The following is a 20,697-nucleotide window of genomic DNA, read 5'->3' as shown; positions in this document are numbered from 1 at the left end:
TGTTGCCATGTAGATATGTACCATTTGAAAAAATATATATTATAGAAAGCCCTCGAGTGCTTTTAACGTTACATTTTTCTCCTTATCGTACCAACATCAGCATTCAACCTTACATAAGGACCAGGGCATGTAGACCCATTTTAACTTCATTCCTTTTTCCATCAGAAACTATTAGATTAAATGTATTCGAAACTATGTAAACAAGTAGTAGTCACTCAACCTGGCATATTTACAATGTACTTGTATGCCTTTATTTGCTAGCAAAATAGCTCTCTTCTGTCATGCGAAAAAATGTCACAATGTTGGAATGTACAGTTAATGCACTCATGCTGAATTAATGTAACAAGTGCATGGATATCATTGCAAAAATATTGTTATTGTTTTTTTTATCATTTGTACAGTGTCAGCTATAAGAATCTGTATTTTTTAATGAACTGGTCCTGATCAAATATATTTATCATGCAGACCAGCAAAATCAAGAGTCAATTTGTATTTCCCCCCCACAGTGTAACTGATATCAGACAACTATTACAATGTTACAGCAAATTCAGTCTTTAACTGCAAGAAATGATTCACATTAGTTTCAACATGATCTTTACATTTAATGAGTCACAACATGCATACAAAAGTGTCTTACTCTTTCAGAAGTTCTATAAAAACATTACCCCAACACTTTCATTATGTTTCTAATTGTAACGAAAAAAACAACAACACTGTCAAACCTTACTAAACACACGTTGCGGTCTGTAACAGTTTATCTTCTGAGCGGCAGTCTACCTGGACTCTACCAGGAACCAAACTCCTTTAACTGTCTGGGAAGTTGAAACCTACCATAGGATTCTAGCAGAAACGATGTTTCTGGAATATTCTGTTGTGAGTTATGTTCTGGCTGCTGCATTGTGGTCTTTGTGTCTGCTGCATACTGGCAATCATGTCTTTTGATACGTTCTACAAGTATGTAAATGATGACTGGTAGTTAATGTTTTGACTTTGGGCCCTGTTTTAGAAAGGAGTTAGATTAGATTGGAGTCTGCGATACGTGTTCTAGATTTGAATATGTGCTCTAGATCAGTGATAAGGTATGTCCACTACAGCCCCTGTTGACCTAGTTAGTAGTTCCTGGATGTTTACGATCAGCCACGTTGCACCGAGGTCTAGAAGAGAGGGGCTGACTGTCTGGGGTCATCTGGCAGCACACTGATGGAGTCCTCCGCCTTCCCACAAAGCAAGCAGAGCATTGTGTACTCCTGTCCATCAGGTCAGAAATCGCAACAACAAGATATTAGGTAAATGCAGTGACAAATGTGTAACTGATGAATTTAGAAAGAATTTTGGAGTAAATGAGGGCTAAGTGCCTTACTCAAGGGCACACTAGAGGTGGTGTTTTAGGTGGGATTTGAACTCACAACCTTCCAATCACTCACTAGATCACCACTACACCATATCCCAACCCTCATTCACTATAACACAATTATCCACATTTGACACACTAGAACATATTCCAATGTGTGTTTCTTCTTTCCAATTTGAGGTTCTTTCACCTAGACTGACGTGAAGTCAAGAGGTCTCCAAAAACAGAGGTCCTTACCTGATAATCATCGACCACAGAGAACGTATACTCATGCCTGGCTACAACATGATCACAGTTTTTACACACATCTGCAAGAAAGAAAGTGAAAAAGGTTATTTGTCCGATTAAATGCATCTGTGTGAACTGCAGATACAGTATACCTGATCAGGGTTCAGGGGTTACAACAGGACTCACGGTCGTAGGTGACAATCTCCTCCCCATCCTCATCCTCTGTGGCCTTGTTGCTGATCAACAACAAGTCCCTCTGGTGGCAGTTCGCACATCCCAGGTAGTTCATCAGGTAGGACCCATTCTCCAGACAGGTATTCCCCTGTGGAACACAGGTGAGGATGTTGGTAAGACCGAGACATGCACAGTAAACTGGACAACTGCCTTCCGATTATTCATATTATTTATACATTTACATCATGTGTGAAACACAGACAATCTAATATGGCTAAAATATGGCTATATGGCTATATATATCATGGATAAGTGGTTAAACGTCTGTCTCCAGGCAGCAGAACAGCACATTTAGACGTGTCACATGTCAGTGATGTTTGATTTCTCTTTTTAAACATAATAATAACTCACCCTGTCAGGGTATTCTTTCTGCACACAACCATTGCACATTGTTGCTCTTCTCCACAAGGTGCCAGCAGTAATTCCTAAAGCTCATTAATGTTGTGAAATTGAAAACAAAAAATGATTTCCTCCTTGGACTTACACTTCCGCGTTGCTGAACGCTGTTTCCCTGCGCTGAAAATAAAATAGATCCATATAGTATGCGTTCAGGGGGGATGGCAGCATGTTGTCGTCTGTAGATCTGTGAAAGCGGCGTTTCGCCGAACTTCCGACCGTCGTGAGGTGGACAGCGAAGGGCGGCCGCAGCCACACGTGACGGGATGTGACGGGATTTGAACTACCAATGGTTCGTGGCACGTCACGTGTGGCTGCTGCTGGACTCTACTCCATATTTTGGAACAGTGTGCAGTATTTTACAGTGTGTCCTGCAATTTACAGCGGGGTCAAGCTGGTGGAAGTGTTGGTAGCTTAGAGGATTTGATAAAGTGCTCGTTATAGAGATAGACAGCTACCATGAAGCCTTGTTCGGCCTAATGCATTAGATACCTTTGGTATCAGTTCCATCATCACAAACACATTGTGTTTGTATGGTAGATGTTCTGCATTGTTTTGTGGTGAACTAAATGGTAGGGTAGCTAATATGTGGCATCTCTGAAAAGCCTTAATGTAAAGTTAGGAAACAATTGTTGTCTATTAGAGCTGTTTATAGAAACCAAGCATTGTATCATATTAATTAGGGCCACATTAAATAACTATGCTCTAAGTTATGTATCTGATAAATGTGTATACTATGTTTTTACAAGACTGTACATGTATATACAACCGTAAAATGACACATTTTAATTACTGTGAAGTGTTTTTGAGTGACAATGAATAATATACACAAGAAGAGGGACAATGATGTATCTACATTAAATATGTCTTTATTCTAAATGGTTTCTAAACATTGTTTATACTGTACCCGTTCATCAATCTAACAAAGCACTAGTCCAACTGTATCATATCATAGTCAGTCTCTCTTGAGAGCTTCTGAATATCCTCGTTCATATAATGACCTAGCCAGGAACTAGTGCAACACAGCATGGATATTGTACATAAGCACCACCATAGAATTATATTTTACAAGTAGCACCATGGGGAAACAAGCTAGTGTGCCTCTTCTTTAACACAAGAACAGCTGTGCCTTTTTTATCTATAGAGTCGCCTCGAGGGTCAAATGACCATAGTCTTTACATCTAGGAAAAGTCATGAAAGGAGGGTCCTGAAATTGGATCGAGTGCAAAGATATAACATTTGACCCCATCCAAATGACCCCACCCATGGCTGTTCTAGTGTTAACACAGTGATTCCCCTTCAGTCTCTCTCAGAGCTACAGTATAGTATCTCTCCTCACGTTCACCGACTTCAGGGAAGGCAGGCCCGGCAGACCTCTCTCCCCTGTCAATACCTTGAATTAGTAGGTTGTGTTTTGAATGAGAAAAGTAGCATAAGAGACTTCTTTGTAGAGAAAAGAAGACAAGTGTAGGTAGATGCGTTTGGTAGATGAAGGAGGGGATGTGATGGTGCCGTCGACTGTGGAAGACTGGCTGTGGTCAGACCGAGACAGGGACACGTCAGACAGCAGGGTGACCTTAAGCGTACATTGTCAACTGGAGCCACTGTTGAAGGAGAGTAAGAAACAGTGTTAAAAGACATAATATGTGACAAGTTCTAGTGTTTTGCTCCTCATGTCGGGATCTGATGTAATGATCAGACTTTTCTTTCGAAAAATACATTTCGTGAATACATTTCTGTGTTGTTGAAAATGACACATCGCTAGTCAACTAACACAGCTTGTTTTGTGAGCCTGCTAACAATGTAAAGTAGTGTTATAGTTAACTAGGTAGCAGTGGGGGATTACTCAACCAATCCATTGCGTTTTTTGTGATTCTCAACAATGTTGAAATGCAGTTCCATGTTTCAAAAGAAATGTCAGAACATTTTGATTGGTTGCCGACATGCGGACCAATTATCAGACTGTGTCACATATGAGATGAAGGACTGCTGTCCACCTTTATTTCCTTGTGACATCACCTCTATTGAATCGGCTTACCTCAAAGACGTTGAGCTTGATGACGCCGGCTCTGTCTTTGTCGAAGGCGTTGAACGCCCCTGCGAGGAGACCCCACACACACATCAGACAGTGCTTTGACTTCCTCAGTGAAAGAGATTGATGCTAGCATCAACAATGAGGTTGTTTCTGATTTCAATTCATTCAAATTCAGACAAACAAGTGCATACTTACTGAACATGCCCTCCAAACGTACAAAGCAGCAGATGAAACTGTCGAAGTCGATGTTGAGATGCTCGTCAGCGTAGCGCATGGTGATGATGTCATACAGCTGGTTGTTCAGACGGAACCCTGAGCAGGAAAACAGAACACAGAAAAACTGCAAAATAGCTTTATTTTATTAATAATATTTATTAATAGCTTTTGAAAATTTAAGGATACTGGGTGGTAGAACGCACATATCTAGGAAAAAGGGTCCTGAAATGTTATGAAAGGAGGGTCCTGAAATGTTATCGAGTGCAAAGATATAAAAACATTAGTGTTAATAAGGATCACTCCTATGGCTTTTTTAGGGAAGACAGTTCACTTGTTGGGAGTTAATGCATAGTGTTCATTCACCTGCTTCAGTGACAGCGTTCCTCAGCTCAAAGCTGCTAATGGAGGAGGACCTGTCCTTGTCGTAGCGTCTAAAGATCACCTGTAGTCACAGCAGAGATGAGTGTGTGTGTGTGTGTGTGTTAATGTAATGTATTATCTGCTTCAATAACAGACTCATATGATTTGGCCCTTGATGCTGATGGTGACAGCCTTGGACATGCTGTCCTACCTGCCATGTTTTGATCTTGTTCCACAGATGTTTGAACTCCTGCAGGTTCAGTTTCCCTGTTCCATCAGTCTGAGGAGAAGCCGTGAAGGCAACACAACCAGGCAGCCACAACTAGGCAGCAGATTTACCTCCAATGTAAATGGTAAATGGACTGTCGCCTTATTCCAAAGCGTTTTACAACAGCCTCTCATTCACACACACATTCACACACCAATGGTGGCATGCAAGGCACCAGCCCCGCTCATTGGGAGCAATTTGGGGTTCAGTGGCTTGTCTAAGGACACGTCGACATGTGGCCAGCCGGGGCTCGAACCGCAAATCTGTCGACCTTGCGATCATTAGACGCCGGCTCTACCTCCTGAGCCACAGCCGGCCCTATATGTGACGTAACAAAGTACTTTTCAGGGTCGTACAACACCATCCTCTGTGATGACATTGTTCACCAGTGTAAGCAGACAAAAACATGATGAAAACAAGGTTCTATATAGATTATAAGATAGATAGATAGATAGATAGATTCCCAGGCTGAATGAAATGAAAGGATACGTCCATCAAAGCGATCATGCTCCGGCAACTCTCCAGGCTGAAACCTTCTGTCTTCACGTCATCTATGGAGACAAACAGACAGTGAAGTGCACACACACACACACAAACACACACACACACACACACACACACACACAAACACAGGACAAACATGTGAAGAGGAGGGGGGTCACAGGTCAAGTCTGGGTGACAAGAGAGAGGAATGAGAGACGTGCACCCTGACTCACGTTTGGCCAGCACCTTCTTCATGACCACCTTGAGCTCGTTGGCACAGATCTGCATATCCTACAGGGAGACACACATCATCTATATAATATATACATGTAATATATGTATCTAATATTGCATTAGGGATGCAACCTCAGCAAATAAAAACAAGACTAAAAACACATTTTAATATTGCCTTTAAATGACTAAATAACTTATGATTATATAATGATTAAAGCACTTTGAGCTGCAACGTTTGCAGAAAGTGCTATACAAATAAAGGTTATTATTATTATTATTATTATTATGATTATTATTATGATGATTATTATTATCTGAACTGTGTCCATATAGTCTTCTCAGACTGCTCCATTTTATTTTATTTAGACATAGCGGTACATTCAGACTCGCACTGCACCCAGTACTCCCAGTAAACCCAGCACTTACCTCTCCAGCAATCTGCTGGAAAATGGCTCTGAACTGTTTCTCCTCTTCAGTCTCCTCCTCTGCTTTCTGTGATTTTGCCTGATAAAAGAGGAAGTAAATTAGAAAGAGAGGGGAGGGGGCGTATTTAGAAAGACAAGACAAGAGAAAGATAAACGCATGCTGTTATCACATGATAGTTCAACTCCACCTCTCAGAACCATGCTTTTCTTTTTCTTTCTATTTAAAAAAAGAAAAGAAAAAAAAAGCTAATCAGCCATGCATCTCCAAAGATTCTGTAGGTGGCAGTACCTCTTTTTACCAGAGGAGGGCAGTGCCTCTGTTAAATAGTAGGACCTGAACATCACCAGTTTAAACACAGCTCTGAGAACAGGTGCAATATGGCCACTGGAGATTGTTTGACCTTTTAAAGTTGATTGTCGCTCAGTGGGCAGACTTATTCTTGGTCAGGAGATGCAGTATGTGACCGAGTAAGTATTGGGTTTCAATCCTGTCCATGACCACACATTAGAGAGAGGGTAATCATTGCACTGATTACCCTCTCCCTGACTGCAGACACTCTTGACCAACTTTCACTGCACCATGCTCACACACCCCTCGCCCCCCCCTCTCCTCTCTCAAAGGAGAACAACCTTGTCTTTCTTCTCCTTCTTTTTTGCCTCAATGTCGTCTTGCTCAATCTCCTTGTTGGACTTTGCTCTGTCTGATACAAACACGATGGGCTGGGGTGGGTGGGTGGATGTGGGGGTGGGGTGGGTTGGGGGGGGGGGGGGAGAAGTTGGCAAGGGTTATGGGCAGATGGGTGGGGGTTGGGAATGAGTGAGACACCAAGGGTAAGAGATGATAGAGTTTACAGACAAAGTAGAAAGGGAAAGGACAGTTTACTGGAAGTTCATTCTACTGGCTACAGTTTGCATGTGAAATAACACCTGTCAAAAATACAATTTACATATCTTGAGTGAAAGGCGGTGTTATTGAAAAACTGTAACAAATATTTTATATATACACTCACCGGCCACTTTATTAGGTACACCTTTTCAACTGCACGTTAACGTGAATATCTAATCAGCCAATCATGTGGCAGCAACTCAATGCATTTAGGCATGTAGACATGGTCAAGACAATCTGCTGAAGTTCAAACCAAGCATCAGAATGGGAAAGAAAGGTGATTTAAGTGACTTTGAATGTGGCATGGGTGTTGGTGCCAGACGGGCTGTTTTGAGTATTTCAGAAAGTGCTTCCCATCTACTGGGATTTACCCGCACAACCTAATCTCTAGGGGGTATCAGAGAATGGTCAGAAAAATAGAAAATATTCAGTCCAATATTCAGTCCAATCCAAATGTCAATATGGACCAAAATCACTGAGGAATGTTTCCAGCACCTTGTTGAATGTATGCCACAAAGAATTAAGGCAGTTCTGAAGGCAAAAGAGGGGATCTAACCCAGTACTAGCAAGGTGTGCCTAATGAAGTGGCCGGTGAGTGTATATCTATATATACACAATATATATATATAGAAAGAAAAGATACTGTGATTCACACATGCAGTACATGCATTACCTTTTTTTTCTGTTTGCCTTGCTGTTGGCACGATGGTAGGAATGGAAAGGTGAACACATGAAATGGAGGAAAAGACATGGAGGAACAGCCTGCTCAGCGGTGACAGGTACAGTCATTCAACAGCGATTGTTAGTGTGGATGATGGGAGATGGTAAAAGACTTAATTCAAAGTTTTTAGATGTGCTCTTGGTAGATGGACAACAACAGGTGGATATAGAGACAGAGGTGGTGAGGGATTCAGGACAGCCGAGTTCACAGAGAGAGAGGGACTCAACTTACTCACCTCTATTTGGTCAGACCCTATCGTTGTGTTCTCTAGTTCCCTGAGAGAGAGAGAGAGAGAGAGAGAGAGAGAGAGAGAGAGAGAGAGGGAGGGAGAGAGGGAGGGAGGGAGAGAGAGAGGGACAGGGAGGGAGAGAGAGAGGGAGGGAGAGACAGAGAGAGGGAGGGAGAGGGAGGGAGAGAGAGAGAGAGGGAGGGAGAGGGAAAGCGAGAGAGGGAGAGGGAGAAAGGGAGAGAGAGGGAGAGAGAGGGAGGGTGAGAGAGGGAGAGGGAGAAAGGGAGAGAGAGGGAGAGAGAGGGAGAGAGGGACAGGGAGAAAAGGAGAGAGAGAGAGAGAGGGAGAGAGAGAGGAAGGGAGAGGGAGAGAGAGGGAGGGAGAGAGAGAGAGAGAGAGAGAGAGAGAGGGAGAGGGAGAGAGGGAGAGAGGGAGAGGGGGGGAGAGGGAGAGAGAGAGAGGGAGAGAGAGAGAGAGAGAGAGAGAGAGAGGGAGAGAGGGAGAGGGGGGGAGAGGGAGAGAGAGAGAGAGGGAGAGAGAGAGAGGGAGAGAGGGAGAGGGAGGGAGGGAGAGAGAGAGAGAAGGAGAGAGGGAGAGAGAGCACAGGCAGACATTACTCATCATCAACTTTGAAGATTATTGAGGTTGAAAGGTCTCAAAGACGCTGTTACTGGTTGATTTTGACTGGCTTACTGTCAACATTTCCCACACAAGCATATTCGTTCAAACAAATAGCCAGGCAGTAATCCTCGTACTGTCGCACATACACACTCACGCACACACACACACACACACACACACACACGCATACACGCATACACACACACACACCCTGCTAGGCACTCACTCTGAGGTGCTCCTTTTCTCTGAGAAGACCCTGAGGATGAACTCTCCCTCCTGATTGGGGTCAAAGGTCGAAGGGATGACAATATACTCGCCAGGGGGGAGACGGAAGCGCTCGCTCACCTCGCGGAGGTTGATGTAGGACTTGCACTTGGCCTTGGAGGCGTTGTACAGGAAGAAGTCCTTCTGCAGGTGCTCCCTGTTCCCGTGCATCTGTGGATGAAGAGGGGGGGAGGAAGGGAGGAGAGGGACAGAGGGACGGAGGTGGGGGAGAGAGGGACAGAGGAGGGGGGGAGGAAGGAGAGGAGAGGGACAGAAGATGGGGAGTAAGGGAGGAAGAGGTACAGAGGAGGGGGAGTAAGGGGAGGAGAGGGACAGAGGATGGGGGGAGGAAGGAGAGGAGAGGGACAGAGGAGGGGGGGAAGGAGAGGACAGAGGAGGGGGAGGAAGGAGAGAGACAGAGGATGGGGGGAAGAAGGAGAGGGACAGAGGATGGGGAGGGAGGAAGGAGAGGACAGAGGATGGGGGGAGGAAGGAGAGGGACAGAGGATGGGGGGAGGAAGGAGAGGGACAGAGGATGGGGGGAGGCCGGAAGGAGAGGGACAGAGGATGGGGGGAGGCAGAAAGGACAGAGGACGGGGAGTAAGGGAGGGGAGGGAGGAGAGAAAGAGAAGATGGGCAAATAAAAAATTGCTGAATCAGCATATGATGAAGAAAATTAAACATATTTTTTATATTTAAAATGATATGATATTTAAAGTGATATGATATACTAACAGCCTATGGTAGTTTCTGTGTCAATTCTTTTTAACACAAAGATAGCATCTTGAACACTTAAAGACACAGACAAAACTACACACAAGACAGTAGAGCTACTCCGATGCTTTAGATGCAGAAGCAGAGGCGAACAACACACACAAGCAGCACTTTGGAAGACAGGCAACAAGTGGGAACAGCTCTAACATCGTCACATCAAGGTCCTCCTTCCAGACGATCATACCTCCTTGGGAACCTACGGAAAACAACATAGACAAGTCGATCACAACCAGAATCAGAATCAGAATCAGAATTATTTTTATTGCCAAGAATATTTTGCATATACAGGAAATTGACTTGGTGAGGTTGGTGCATAGGACATAACAAAACAACAATATATAAGCAAATCTTTTTTAAAACACCACCACCAGAATTAACTGAAAATAGGTCATGAGAGTTCATGATGCTGATATGTATGGGGTTGGGGGTTGATTCATGGTATGGGGTTGGGGGTTGATTCATGTTTGTGGGCTATGATTTCCCACTTCCCACGGCTGTCAGAACTGCAGTCACTCCCCAACTTCCGTCGGAGACTGAAGACCTCCATCTCTTCAGGTTACAGTTATCTTAACTAGACATGCTTCTCCTGAGACATCTGCTACCCCCCAGCACTGTGTCTCCTGAGACACTTGCTTCCCCTTTGTACTGTTTCTCCTAAGATTTCTATTTCCCCCCTTGTACTGTTTCTTCAGCTATTCTTCTTCTATCACGACGACTGCCAATGGCCCCTGGCCTGAGCTAGATTACTCTTCCTGCTACGACTGGTGGATTAATGATTTACTTGCTTAGTCAAATGTATCGATTGTAAGTCGCTTCGGAATACGGCGTCTGCTAAATGGCAAAAATGTCAATGTGAATGGAAAGGATTTCAGTTCAGTGCAGCTGGGGGGGTAACCCTGTACCTCGTAGATGGAGAACCCGATGGTGAACAGCTTGGCGCCCTTGCTGCGGTCCCTCCTGCGGCCCTTCTGCATCAGAGCCACCACCATGGTGCAGGCCACCTGCTCGTCCTCCGGGTCGTCGTCCTCCTCGTACAGACGCAGGCGGTACTGTGGGTTGGTCCAGAACGTGTCTGGTGGGACATTAGATAGAAAACTCAGTCTCAGTGGTGTCTTCTTCCTCTCTACTGTCTATTGACTTGTTACTACCAGGCTGGGCATTATGAGACCAACTTAACACTAGAACAGCCGTGCCTATTTCACCTATTCTTAGCGCGGCCTCGTGGGTCAAATGACCATAGTCTTTATAATGGGAAGCTTCTACTTACACACAAAGACCACTAGTTGGCGTGTCTTGTAAATTAGCCTGCCAAATTAGCCTGTAAAATAGCTTTATATTAGCTTATCCTGATGTGATTTTGAAAATGGAAGGATACTGGGTGGTAGAACGCCGATATCTAGGAAAAGTCAATGAAAGGAGGGTCCTGAAATTTGATCGAGTGCAAAGGTCAATTTCTTTTTTACTCACTTGGTCAAAATGACCCCACCCTTAGCTGTTCTAGTGTTAAAGATCTTCCACAGAGCTGAATTACACATTACCATGACTGCATACACAATGACAGTTGTGTATAACGACACACATCACAGTTCAGTCCATTCAGAGCTGTCTTAACAACATCGTCCAACGTTAGCTCCTTTTCTATTGCATGAACATGCCCCAAGATGAGCCATATCTGTGCTTGTTCTCATCCCTGAAGCCTACCCTGCAGAAGTCCCTAGATGGGTGCCAACACACGTCGACCACGAGGGCGTCCCACACTAACATACGTGGATGCAACTCAAGAAAGATGCAGGAGCGGAAAGTATCAGCGAGCTAGCCAGATGTATGGAAGATCAGGGAGCTAGCCAGATGTATGGAGGATCAAGGAGCTAGCCAGATGTATGGAGGATCAGGGAGCTAGCCAGATGTATGGAAGATTGGGATGACTGGAAGCACCGATGGAGGGCTAGTCCGAGAACGACCTAGTAGTAGGGGTTAAAGGGCAGAGGTTGACTCGAGGCATTTACCTGGGAAGTTCCTGCAGCCCCCGGCGGAGCTGCCTCGGACCCAGCGGCCCTCATTCACGGCCACCGTCCAGCTGTGCGTCTGGTCGGCCTGCAGCGTGTCAGGGGTCAGGTTACACATCTCCAGCTTGGTGAAATTCTTCCGGAAGTCATCGAAGGACATCCTTACAAGTCCGGGAGGGAGGGGAGAGAGGAGGACAGAGGAGGGAATGGAGGGAAGGTAGAGAGGAGGAACAGAGGAGGGAATGGAGGTATGGTAGAGAGAGGAGGGACAGAGGAAGGAAAGGAGGGAGGGGAGAGAGAGGAGGGACAGAGGAGGGAAAGGAGGTAAATGTTAAATGGACAGACTTATATAGCTCCTTATTCCAAAGCACTTTACAATGGCCTCTCATTCACCCATTCACACACACATTCACACACCAATGGCGGCAAGCTACCATGCAAGGCGCCGGCCCGCTCATTGGGGTTCAGTGTCTTGCCCAAGGACACATGGCCAGCCGAGGTTCGAACCGCCGATCTGCTGACCTTGCGATCATTAGACGCCGGCTCTACCTCCTGAGCCACAGCCTCCCCAGGAGAGATTGTATGGAGAGGGAAGATGGTAAACAGCAGATGGGGAGGAATGTTGGAGAGAAACTGTCGATACTTTTATGAGCAGCTAAGCTAACAGACATCTCATTCATCGGTCTCAGCTTTTTCAGAGGGCCCCACTCATAGAGAACAGTTCTGTATCTATCTACCCCCACTTACCAGAACTCGCTTTCCTCAACGGTCTGCTTCTTTAGTCTGTTCTTGTCTGAACTGGAAATAGAGGACCAGTCGTTTGACCTGTGGAGAGGAGAGGGCGAACGAGACAGTATAGCATTATGTACAGTGGGGTGGTGCTTTATACATTTACATTTGACATTTTGGGCATTTAGCAGATGCCATTTAGCAGACACCAAAATTAAACGATTCTGTCTCTCACTGTTGAAATGAACCTACCATTAAAATGATAGACTGTTCATTTCTTTGTAAGGGGGTAAACTCACAAAATCAGCAGGGGGTGAAATACTTATTTTCCCCACTGTATACATATACATATATAAAAAGTGCTCGGGCCAGAGGCTATATAAAATGCTAAAGAAGGAAGTTTTTTATATAGATGTTCAACAAGACTGTGAACTTGCTTACTGCAGTTGACTTACTTTGCACTAAATGGTCCTTTCCACAGCACCATACCCCAGGGGTTCCGCATACGAATCAGGCGAAGTTTGGCGCCCTTGGTAGCCTTGTCACACTAAGAAAGAGATCCCCCCCCCATGTCAACACTAGGGGATGTGGGAATTTTAAAAGTAGTAAAATTGCTTTTGACAATAATGCTGTTTGGAAGCTTTGAGCAGCATCTGTACCTCCTCCAGTCCAGTGATAGAGTAGGCGTGGCCCTTGACCAGTCCTTGTTTAGTTTTAGATTCAGTTTCACTCTGGTTCAGGACCTGAGAGAGAGAGATGATGGACAGAACATCAGAAGAGAGCCAGATATGAAAGAAAAATAAACTAAAATGTTTTTTGCACAGATTTGATTGTGCTGATGCTGTTTTTTTGCACTCTAGAGAATTTGCTTGAAATACTACATGATGTTAGACTTGCATGTGGGGGCTACAATACACTATATACTGTTTTTGATGCGTCTAATTTAGTTAAATTAATTGTTCGGTCTTACAACCAGGAATTGCGATGCAGTACTATTAGAATTACAAGCGTGACAATCAGACGGTCGACGCACTGCTGTACAGTAGATGTTTCTACAAGCTCTGTCGTGTTAGGATCCATGCCTTAGGTGATCAGTAGAGAACCCTATTGGGTCACAGAGGGCAGAGCAGACTCACGTCTATAGAGCAGCCCATCAGGGAGCCTCTCTCCAGGGCCTTCCTCATGATCTTGTACAGCTCCTTGGGCGCCTCAGACACCTCAAAGAACTCAGTCACGCCCCCAGTGAAGTCCTCCATGGCCTCCAGGGTATTACCACCTTTCAGGGCCTCGTAAGACCCGTGCAACCTGACCAGGACGCAAGGCAACAACATCAACTTCAACAGGTCATAGTTGACTGTTGTTCCTGCTGATTTCCCCCCTCCCCTCCCACATACACACACGCACGTGCACTCACAGACACACACAACCCGCCCCCCCCCCCCCCTCCTCTCTTTTCACTCATAGGTTAGTCGACATTGTTTTTATTTATTTTATCTTCACTTGCCATGCTCATGTATTGTATGTATTGTTTTGAGTTGACTCTTGTGTGTATTTCTGTTTATATGTTTGTTTTTTTATTCTTGGCCAGATCATCATTGTAAATGAGAAGTTGTTCTAAATTGATATTATCTGATAAAATAAAGGTAAAATAAAAATATATGATCTTATAGAACACGATTATCTGAACTTACTTCCATATGAATAAAATGTTTCAATGAATTAATTTAACTCCTATCGTTATATATATTTATATAGAATGTTATATCGGCCCGACCGGCCCAAAACTAGCGCGGCCCACCTGCCAGCGGGCAGGTAGATTGTATGGCCAGTCCAGCGGTGTTGGTGAAGTGAGGAGAGTGAGGAGTGAGTGTGAGGATTAGTCTCGGGTGTTTGGGGTGGGGAAATCTGAACCAGGTTATAGAGATGGATAGTCACACTGGGGCAGTCGCAAAAAGTGTTGTGCACACTCGTCCTCTGAGAGTGTATTAATAAACTTCATTCGTAAGGCGGCGTCATCGCACTTACTTGGCGTAGGCTTTTTCCAGGAGAGCGCTCCAGAACTCGTTCTTCCTGCCAGACTTGGTGAACACCAGCTGGTTGTTACAGGTGGGGATACGGTCGTCCACAACCACGTCCAGCCATTCACCGTAACGCCAGAACTGCAGGTGAGAGCAAACATGGGGGTTAATAATAATAATAATAATAATAATAATAATAATAATAGCGCCTTTCACAAACCCAAAGATGCTTTACAGAATTTACAGAGAGAAAGTCAAACAGACAGGACAGAAAAAACACAGAGACAGCGACAGCGAGAAAACTAAACTAGAGACCAAAGGCTTTGGTGAACAGATGGGTTTTGAGGGCTGATTTGAAGGTGTCCAGGGTAGGGATGTTAAAGGTGTCAGGGTAGGGGTGTTGAAGGTGTCAGGGTAGGGGCGTTGCGGATCACTGTGGGGAGGGGTGGGTGCTGCCACACTGAAGGCTCTGTCCCGTTGGGAGTGAGAGCTCGGTACCAAGGAGACTGTGTTGTGTGATGCGTTCAGTATTGGGAATACTCATCTTTATACTCCAGGGCCCAGTTGTTCAAAAAGTTTAATCTGGATCAGATCTATCTGGCTGATTTTGAGTCGTATAGGGGGGAAATCAGCTAGCTCGATCTGATCCTGGATCAGAGAAAAGAATCTGGATCATTTTGATCCAGATTAACACTAGAACAGCCATGCCTATTTTACCTACTATAAGAGCCACCTCGGGTGTCTTTACAATGGGAAGCTGCTACTTACACACAAAGACCACTAGTTGGCACGTCTTGTAAATTAGCCTGCCTCCTACACAGAAAAACTACAAAATAGCTTTATACTTGCTTATCCTGGTGTGATTTTGAAAATGTAAGGATACTGGGTGGTAGAACGCACATATCTAGGAAAAGTCATGAAAGGAGGCTCCTGAAACTTGATCGAGTGCAAAGGTATACATTTTGTTTTACTCACTTGGTCAAATGACCCCACCCATGGCTGTTCTAGTATTAAAGGTTGTGAACAATTGGGCTTTGAAAATGTGTCTCTCTCCAGGTCATGGACTAACGGGCGGCCGTACCTGAAAATGGAAGATGCCAGCGTAGTTCTCTGTGAAGCTCTGATCCGTAGGGATCACCCTGTACAGCAGCATCTCATTCAACGTTAGGCAGGCGATGGCAGCAAGCAGCCAGCAGTCACCTGTCCATAACAATAAAGGCTTTTATAAGGGCAAAGGTCAAATGGCAGGATATCACTTCACATATGATGTAATCCAACAGAAGAAAAAATGATGGTCCCTTTCTCCAACAGTGATTCAGATGGTGTCATGTTAAGCGAACCCCCCCCGCCCCCCCCCCCCCCCCCGCTCCCCCCAGACAGACTGTCATACTGCATACTGTGTACCAAAGCTAAAATAAGACCACTATACCAAGACACAGAATCCTACAGAATAGTTTCATTGCAGGTAATTTGCTCACATAGACACACACACAGACACACAGACACACACACACACACACACACACACACACACACACACACACACACACACACACACACACATACCAGCCATGTTATGCTGTAATACACTTTAGCCTTTTCGTTGTCAATGTTACAAAATGCTGAAGTCAATAACACGGCAGTCAAGTGACTTTTAAATAATGGAATGCAGACAAAGTCTTCATTATTCTGTCTATGGTTCTGTCATATTATTAGTTGCATTGGGGTGTCTGCAAGGTGTTTTGAACATCCATAATTAATGGAGCCCTCTGGGGCCTATCTAAGAGTATAAGGGAGCAACAAATCTAAATAAACACTGTCTGGGCTAATCAACTACTGCCAAACCAGAGAGGAAATGTTCAAAGGAGGAACACTAAACCCCCCACTGTCTAATGAGAGTTCTGTCTAAATGTGTGTGCACTGTGCAGATATTATTATCAGTGCCTGCTTGAAACTATTGATCATGAGCAAAGAGTAGGTACCTTACCCAGGTCTCCTTGACAGATGTCAGTCCTATTGGCTCCATCTATGATGAACTGGGGGTTGTCACAGATTTCCTACCAGAGACAAACAGACAGAAATACAGATGTAACTGTGATGGTGTTTTTTGTGAAGCTTTTATGGGGATGTGGCAAGGCAAGGCAAGGCATGTTTATTTGTATAGCACATTTCATACAACAGGGGCAATTCAAAGTGCTTTACCTATAGCTAGCATAAAAAAATACAGAAAAAGAAGGATAGTAAACCCTAACCCTAACCCTTTTTTTTAAATGGCAAGAGTAGATACATATATATAGAAAATAAATAGCTAAACATTTAACAACATAATAAGACAATTAATTTAAAAAAAATATATAGATAAAAGTATTATTACTTCAACTGTATTCAAGCGCTGGTCTTTCCGATATGGCGTGTGAGATTGCAGGTACTGCGTCTGTGTTTAGCTGCTATCTTGCGCGATGCGGAGTGTGAGATCGCAGTGTAAAATGACACCTTTGATGTGGTGCATCTTGTGAGAAAGTTGAGCTATTCCATTTCATACGGTTGTATGCCTTGGGAGGAGAGCGGGAGGACTGAGGGCATTGATCATAGTTGGAGTGGGCCTATCTTGGTCAGTAGAGCGTGACACTAACAACCCTATAGACTGTGAGTCTGATTCCTGCTGAGACCATACAAATGCATGTGGTCTCTGTACTGTAAATCACTATGAATAAAGGCCTCTGCCAAATGGTATTTATATAGACATACTGGGCATCCATACCATACAAGCAACATTAATTTAAGCCTGGTGCGACTGTGTTTTTTTGGCCATTGTGTACTTATTTGGACATAAGGACATGGAATTGTTCACCGGGAATATGAGGTGATTCATGTCCTGGAATCATGACGAGACTGTGTGTGTGTGTCTGTGTGTGTGTGTGTGTCTGTGTGGGGGGGGGGGGGGGTTATTAAGTTATTATTAAGTCCTGTACAATGCAATGACAGCTCTGAGGTCTTCATACCAACAGCGGCAACACTGAAGTAAAGGAATTGCTGGCAGAAAGAGACAATGTGTCAACCACCAAATAGATGAACATGGCTTTTGATAGCATGATCAGACAAATGACCAAAATAGTGCTTTCATGGTATCATATGGTATCATGGTATCATATGGTATCCATATTATTTCTGTCCATCAAGACCAAAGACAATGATTGAAGGGGAAATCAGGGTGAAGTTGATTTCTCTGGCTGGGCTGAAGAATACTTAAGACATCCAACTACAGTATATGAGCTCTGTCATGGAAGAGCAGCTGTCATAGGGTCAAGCCCCGGAGAGTCCTCTCACCAGAGGTTAACGTGGTGTCTCGTAATAGGTTCAGCGTACACTTTCTCTGTTATGTGCAGTAAGATTGAGTACCCAAGGGAGTAGACTGCAACGAGAACTATCTTCTCAAATGATCAAGATGTCTGTCAACATGAGGCCTGAGGACTGTTCCAGAAAGCAGGATTCATGAGCTAACTGTCAAATAACGTCATATTTCCACATGTATAAAGAATGATAGTTGTTGTAATTGACTACTAGACACCCCCAACAACCATATTCAAGTTTAGCTACGTTGAGGAAACAGAAAGTGATATATCTGAAAGTTAGCTGGCTAATTTAGCCATCCTGCTTCCTAGAACATGTTGTTGGTGAGAGTGCAGAGTACTGGTCAGTGATGGGCATGTTTATGGAAGCATATGTTAAAGGTGTACCGAGGTCACTATAAAAAGGGGCTCGAGTTTCAACTTTGTCACTCTCAATTTACAGTTTTCACCCCCTTGCAGCAGAGCAGGCGTCAGCTTTCTCTGTAACCTAATGAGGGCCATTTTCTCAGATGGTTACGGTTGATTTTTTTCTAAAAAATAACATGCTAAGCTGGAGATATGGTTGAAATTTATGGTTGTTTATTTTACACATATCTACCATGTTTCCAACGTGTTTTGTCATAAAGAGATGTCAAGTCAGCATGCTCACACCGGCAGCGACCCCTCCTTCCACATCACATGAGATGTCCCTTGGGTTTGTGGGATATGGCACAAAGTCATATCCTTAAATTAGCTTGGACAAATGTTGACCCTTTGGCAGTGAACTTAATCGAACATGCCTGCAAGAAAGCTTGACCACCAAAATCAACACAAACTTACTGTATCGCATACGTTTGTATACACCGTTTAGTGACTTTGCATACATTTTCTGCTGAATGAATAATGTGTAAACACGATAACGTGTATAGATATGAATAGACTTCATACTTTTTAATTGAGAAATTCTAATGCCAAACCAATATTTGACTGTATGCATAATATCATACTTTTTCATTTTACTTGTGGAATGAGAACTGATTAACTGCAACAACAAAAAAAACATTAAACTGAAAGCTGCAAAGCCTTGAATACACAGATTTGCCCATCAGAGCCGTGTAACTACACACCCCCTGGCGAGGCCCGCTATTGGCTGACTGTAATATCCCAGATCTCCTGCTGACAGCCCTGGATCGCCGCCAGCAATGCTGCTGGGGCCTCCTGTTGCAATGACTCAAGTGCAGGAGGGTTCAAGAACGTGACAAACCAAAACTATGCCCCAACAAACATGCAGCAGATTACCCTCAAATGCCTCAGGATAGGAAGTGACGTAGCCAGCTTCTTTTTCTGTCTTTTTGTTTTTTCTTTCAATATGGACATGACTAGCCACACATTGGACTGTTAATCTACCTGATTGCATCTATTTTTTTGTCTTGGCTTATATTATAACACATTATTTGTAAATTGAGATCCTGTGTTCTAGCCACCTTAAATGCAATATGTTATGTTATGTTAATTTTATTTATAATGCGCCCCCCATCCAACTTTTACATCGGCCCGGGGCGCAGAATATGAATGGGTGAAGACCATTGATCTTTATTTTGTTCTTTATTGATCTCTTTATTTAGTTCTGTAATTTTAATATTTTTCCTTGATTTATTTTTTCATTAACTGATTAAATTCGATGATCAAGGGAGACGCTCTAGCCCCTCAGGGTTTCTTGTCAACCTTGCACTTACTCTATCTATGATGTATTACGGTTATTGTATGTATGATTTTTTTTTTTTAAAGACTGTTGGTAGACCTAGATATGTTGGTGATGCTCTTATAGATTACTTAATAATATTCTATCCCAACATAGAGGTATAGTTCCAACCCTGAGGCAATTCAACACCTTCAAATGGAAAACCCAGTTACTGTACACTTACAGATGGACGCTTCCACTCAAAAGTCATGGGGAATTTGTTGTTGTAGAAAAGAGAGGAATCATTTGCTGGGAAGAGAGGGTCCTCAAACAGCACCTTCTTGCCTACATATTTGTCCCTCAATTCCAAGAAGTTCTTCAAACGTTTGGCATCTTTGACAGCCTCGTTTCTGCTCAGAATGGCAGTGTACATGGCGTTGCTGGCGGTGGAAGGGTAATCAATTTTATCCTCAGACAAAGGTGATGCTCCAGTCTGCAACGCCACTGACACTGGAACTTCTTCATGTTGGGCCATCTTGTCTTTGTCTTCACCCTTATCTGTATCAGCCTCCCACTTTGTCATTCCTCAGGGGTCAGTTAAAAGTGCAAATTATGAATCCTTTAAGATTTGCAGATTCAGAGTATGAACTTGCAAAACTTCCCGTCTCCTCCCTCGTGCTTTATTCTCACTCTCAGTTCCTTTATATGCTGAGGCCACACGCAAAGCACAAACACTCCCTCTCTCTCTCCCCCTCCCTCCCTCCCTCCCCCACACACACACACACACACACACACGCGCACACACACACACACACACACACACACACACACACACACACACACACACACACACACACACTTTCAATAACTCACACACACACACACACACACACACACACACACACACACACACACACACATACACACTTGCGCCTTTGCCTCTCTGGTGCTGGGTCTAAAAATAGTCCTCAAGAGAGAGGGGAGGTGGCTACTCAAAAAAGGCTTGCTCTCTCATCATTCCCGGTCTACAGTGTGCAGTCAGTCTACTAGGACATGGAGATATGTAGAGTATCCGCTGATGCAGGGCTTTGGAGTAATGACTGACCCAAATGCAATGCATACAGGATGAAAACTAGGATTGAGATGTTGTGGAGAGATCCATCACAGGAAATTGTCCCATATACACTACTGTGATACCTAGCTACTCAA

General features: G+C 44.0%; 2 protein-coding genes across 2 annotated transcripts; both read right to left on the bottom strand.

Moving 5' to 3' along the window:
• Positions 1 to 223: 223 nt before the first annotated feature.
• On the bottom strand, positions 224 to 2,300 carry churc1 (churchill domain containing 1). Its single transcript, XM_080544709.1, has 4 exons — positions 2,165 to 2,300; positions 1,766 to 1,901; positions 1,589 to 1,659; positions 224 to 1,247 (listed from the first exon to the last, which is right to left on the bottom strand). The coding sequence occupies exons 1-4, from the start codon at positions 2,201 to 2,203 to the stop codon at positions 1,155 to 1,157; spliced, it is 339 nt and encodes a 112-aa protein (XP_080400835.1). The 5' UTR covers positions 2,204 to 2,300; the 3' UTR covers positions 224 to 1,154.
• Positions 2,301 to 3,778: 1,478 nt separating this feature from the next.
• On the bottom strand, positions 3,779 to 20,023 carry capn3b (calpain 3b; the record flags this gene model as incomplete). Its single annotated transcript, XM_080525409.1, has 22 exons — positions 3,779 to 3,813; positions 4,248 to 4,306; positions 4,440 to 4,556; positions 4,824 to 4,902; positions 5,032 to 5,100; positions 5,578 to 5,639; positions 5,805 to 5,862; positions 6,232 to 6,297; positions 6,861 to 6,950; positions 8,073 to 8,112; positions 8,914 to 9,122; positions 9,910 to 9,921; positions 10,628 to 10,797; positions 11,732 to 11,892; positions 12,479 to 12,556; positions 12,916 to 13,007; positions 13,120 to 13,203; positions 13,597 to 13,765; positions 14,486 to 14,619; positions 15,560 to 15,678; positions 16,466 to 16,535; positions 19,733 to 20,023. 22 exons carry the CDS (start codon positions 20,021 to 20,023, stop codon positions 3,787 to 3,789), a joined length of 2,256 nt encoding a protein of 751 aa, XP_080381535.1. The 3' UTR covers positions 3,779 to 3,786.
• Between the last annotated feature and the right edge of the window lie 674 nt (positions 20,024 to 20,697).

The sequence above is a fragment of the Nansenia antarctica genome (genome assembly GCF_963989245.1).
Source record: "Nansenia antarctica genome assembly, chromosome: 1".
NCBI classification, from domain to species: domain Eukaryota; kingdom Metazoa; phylum Chordata; class Actinopteri; order Argentiniformes; family Microstomatidae; genus Nansenia; species Nansenia antarctica.
This window is presented reverse-complemented; position numbering and strand designations above follow the sequence as displayed.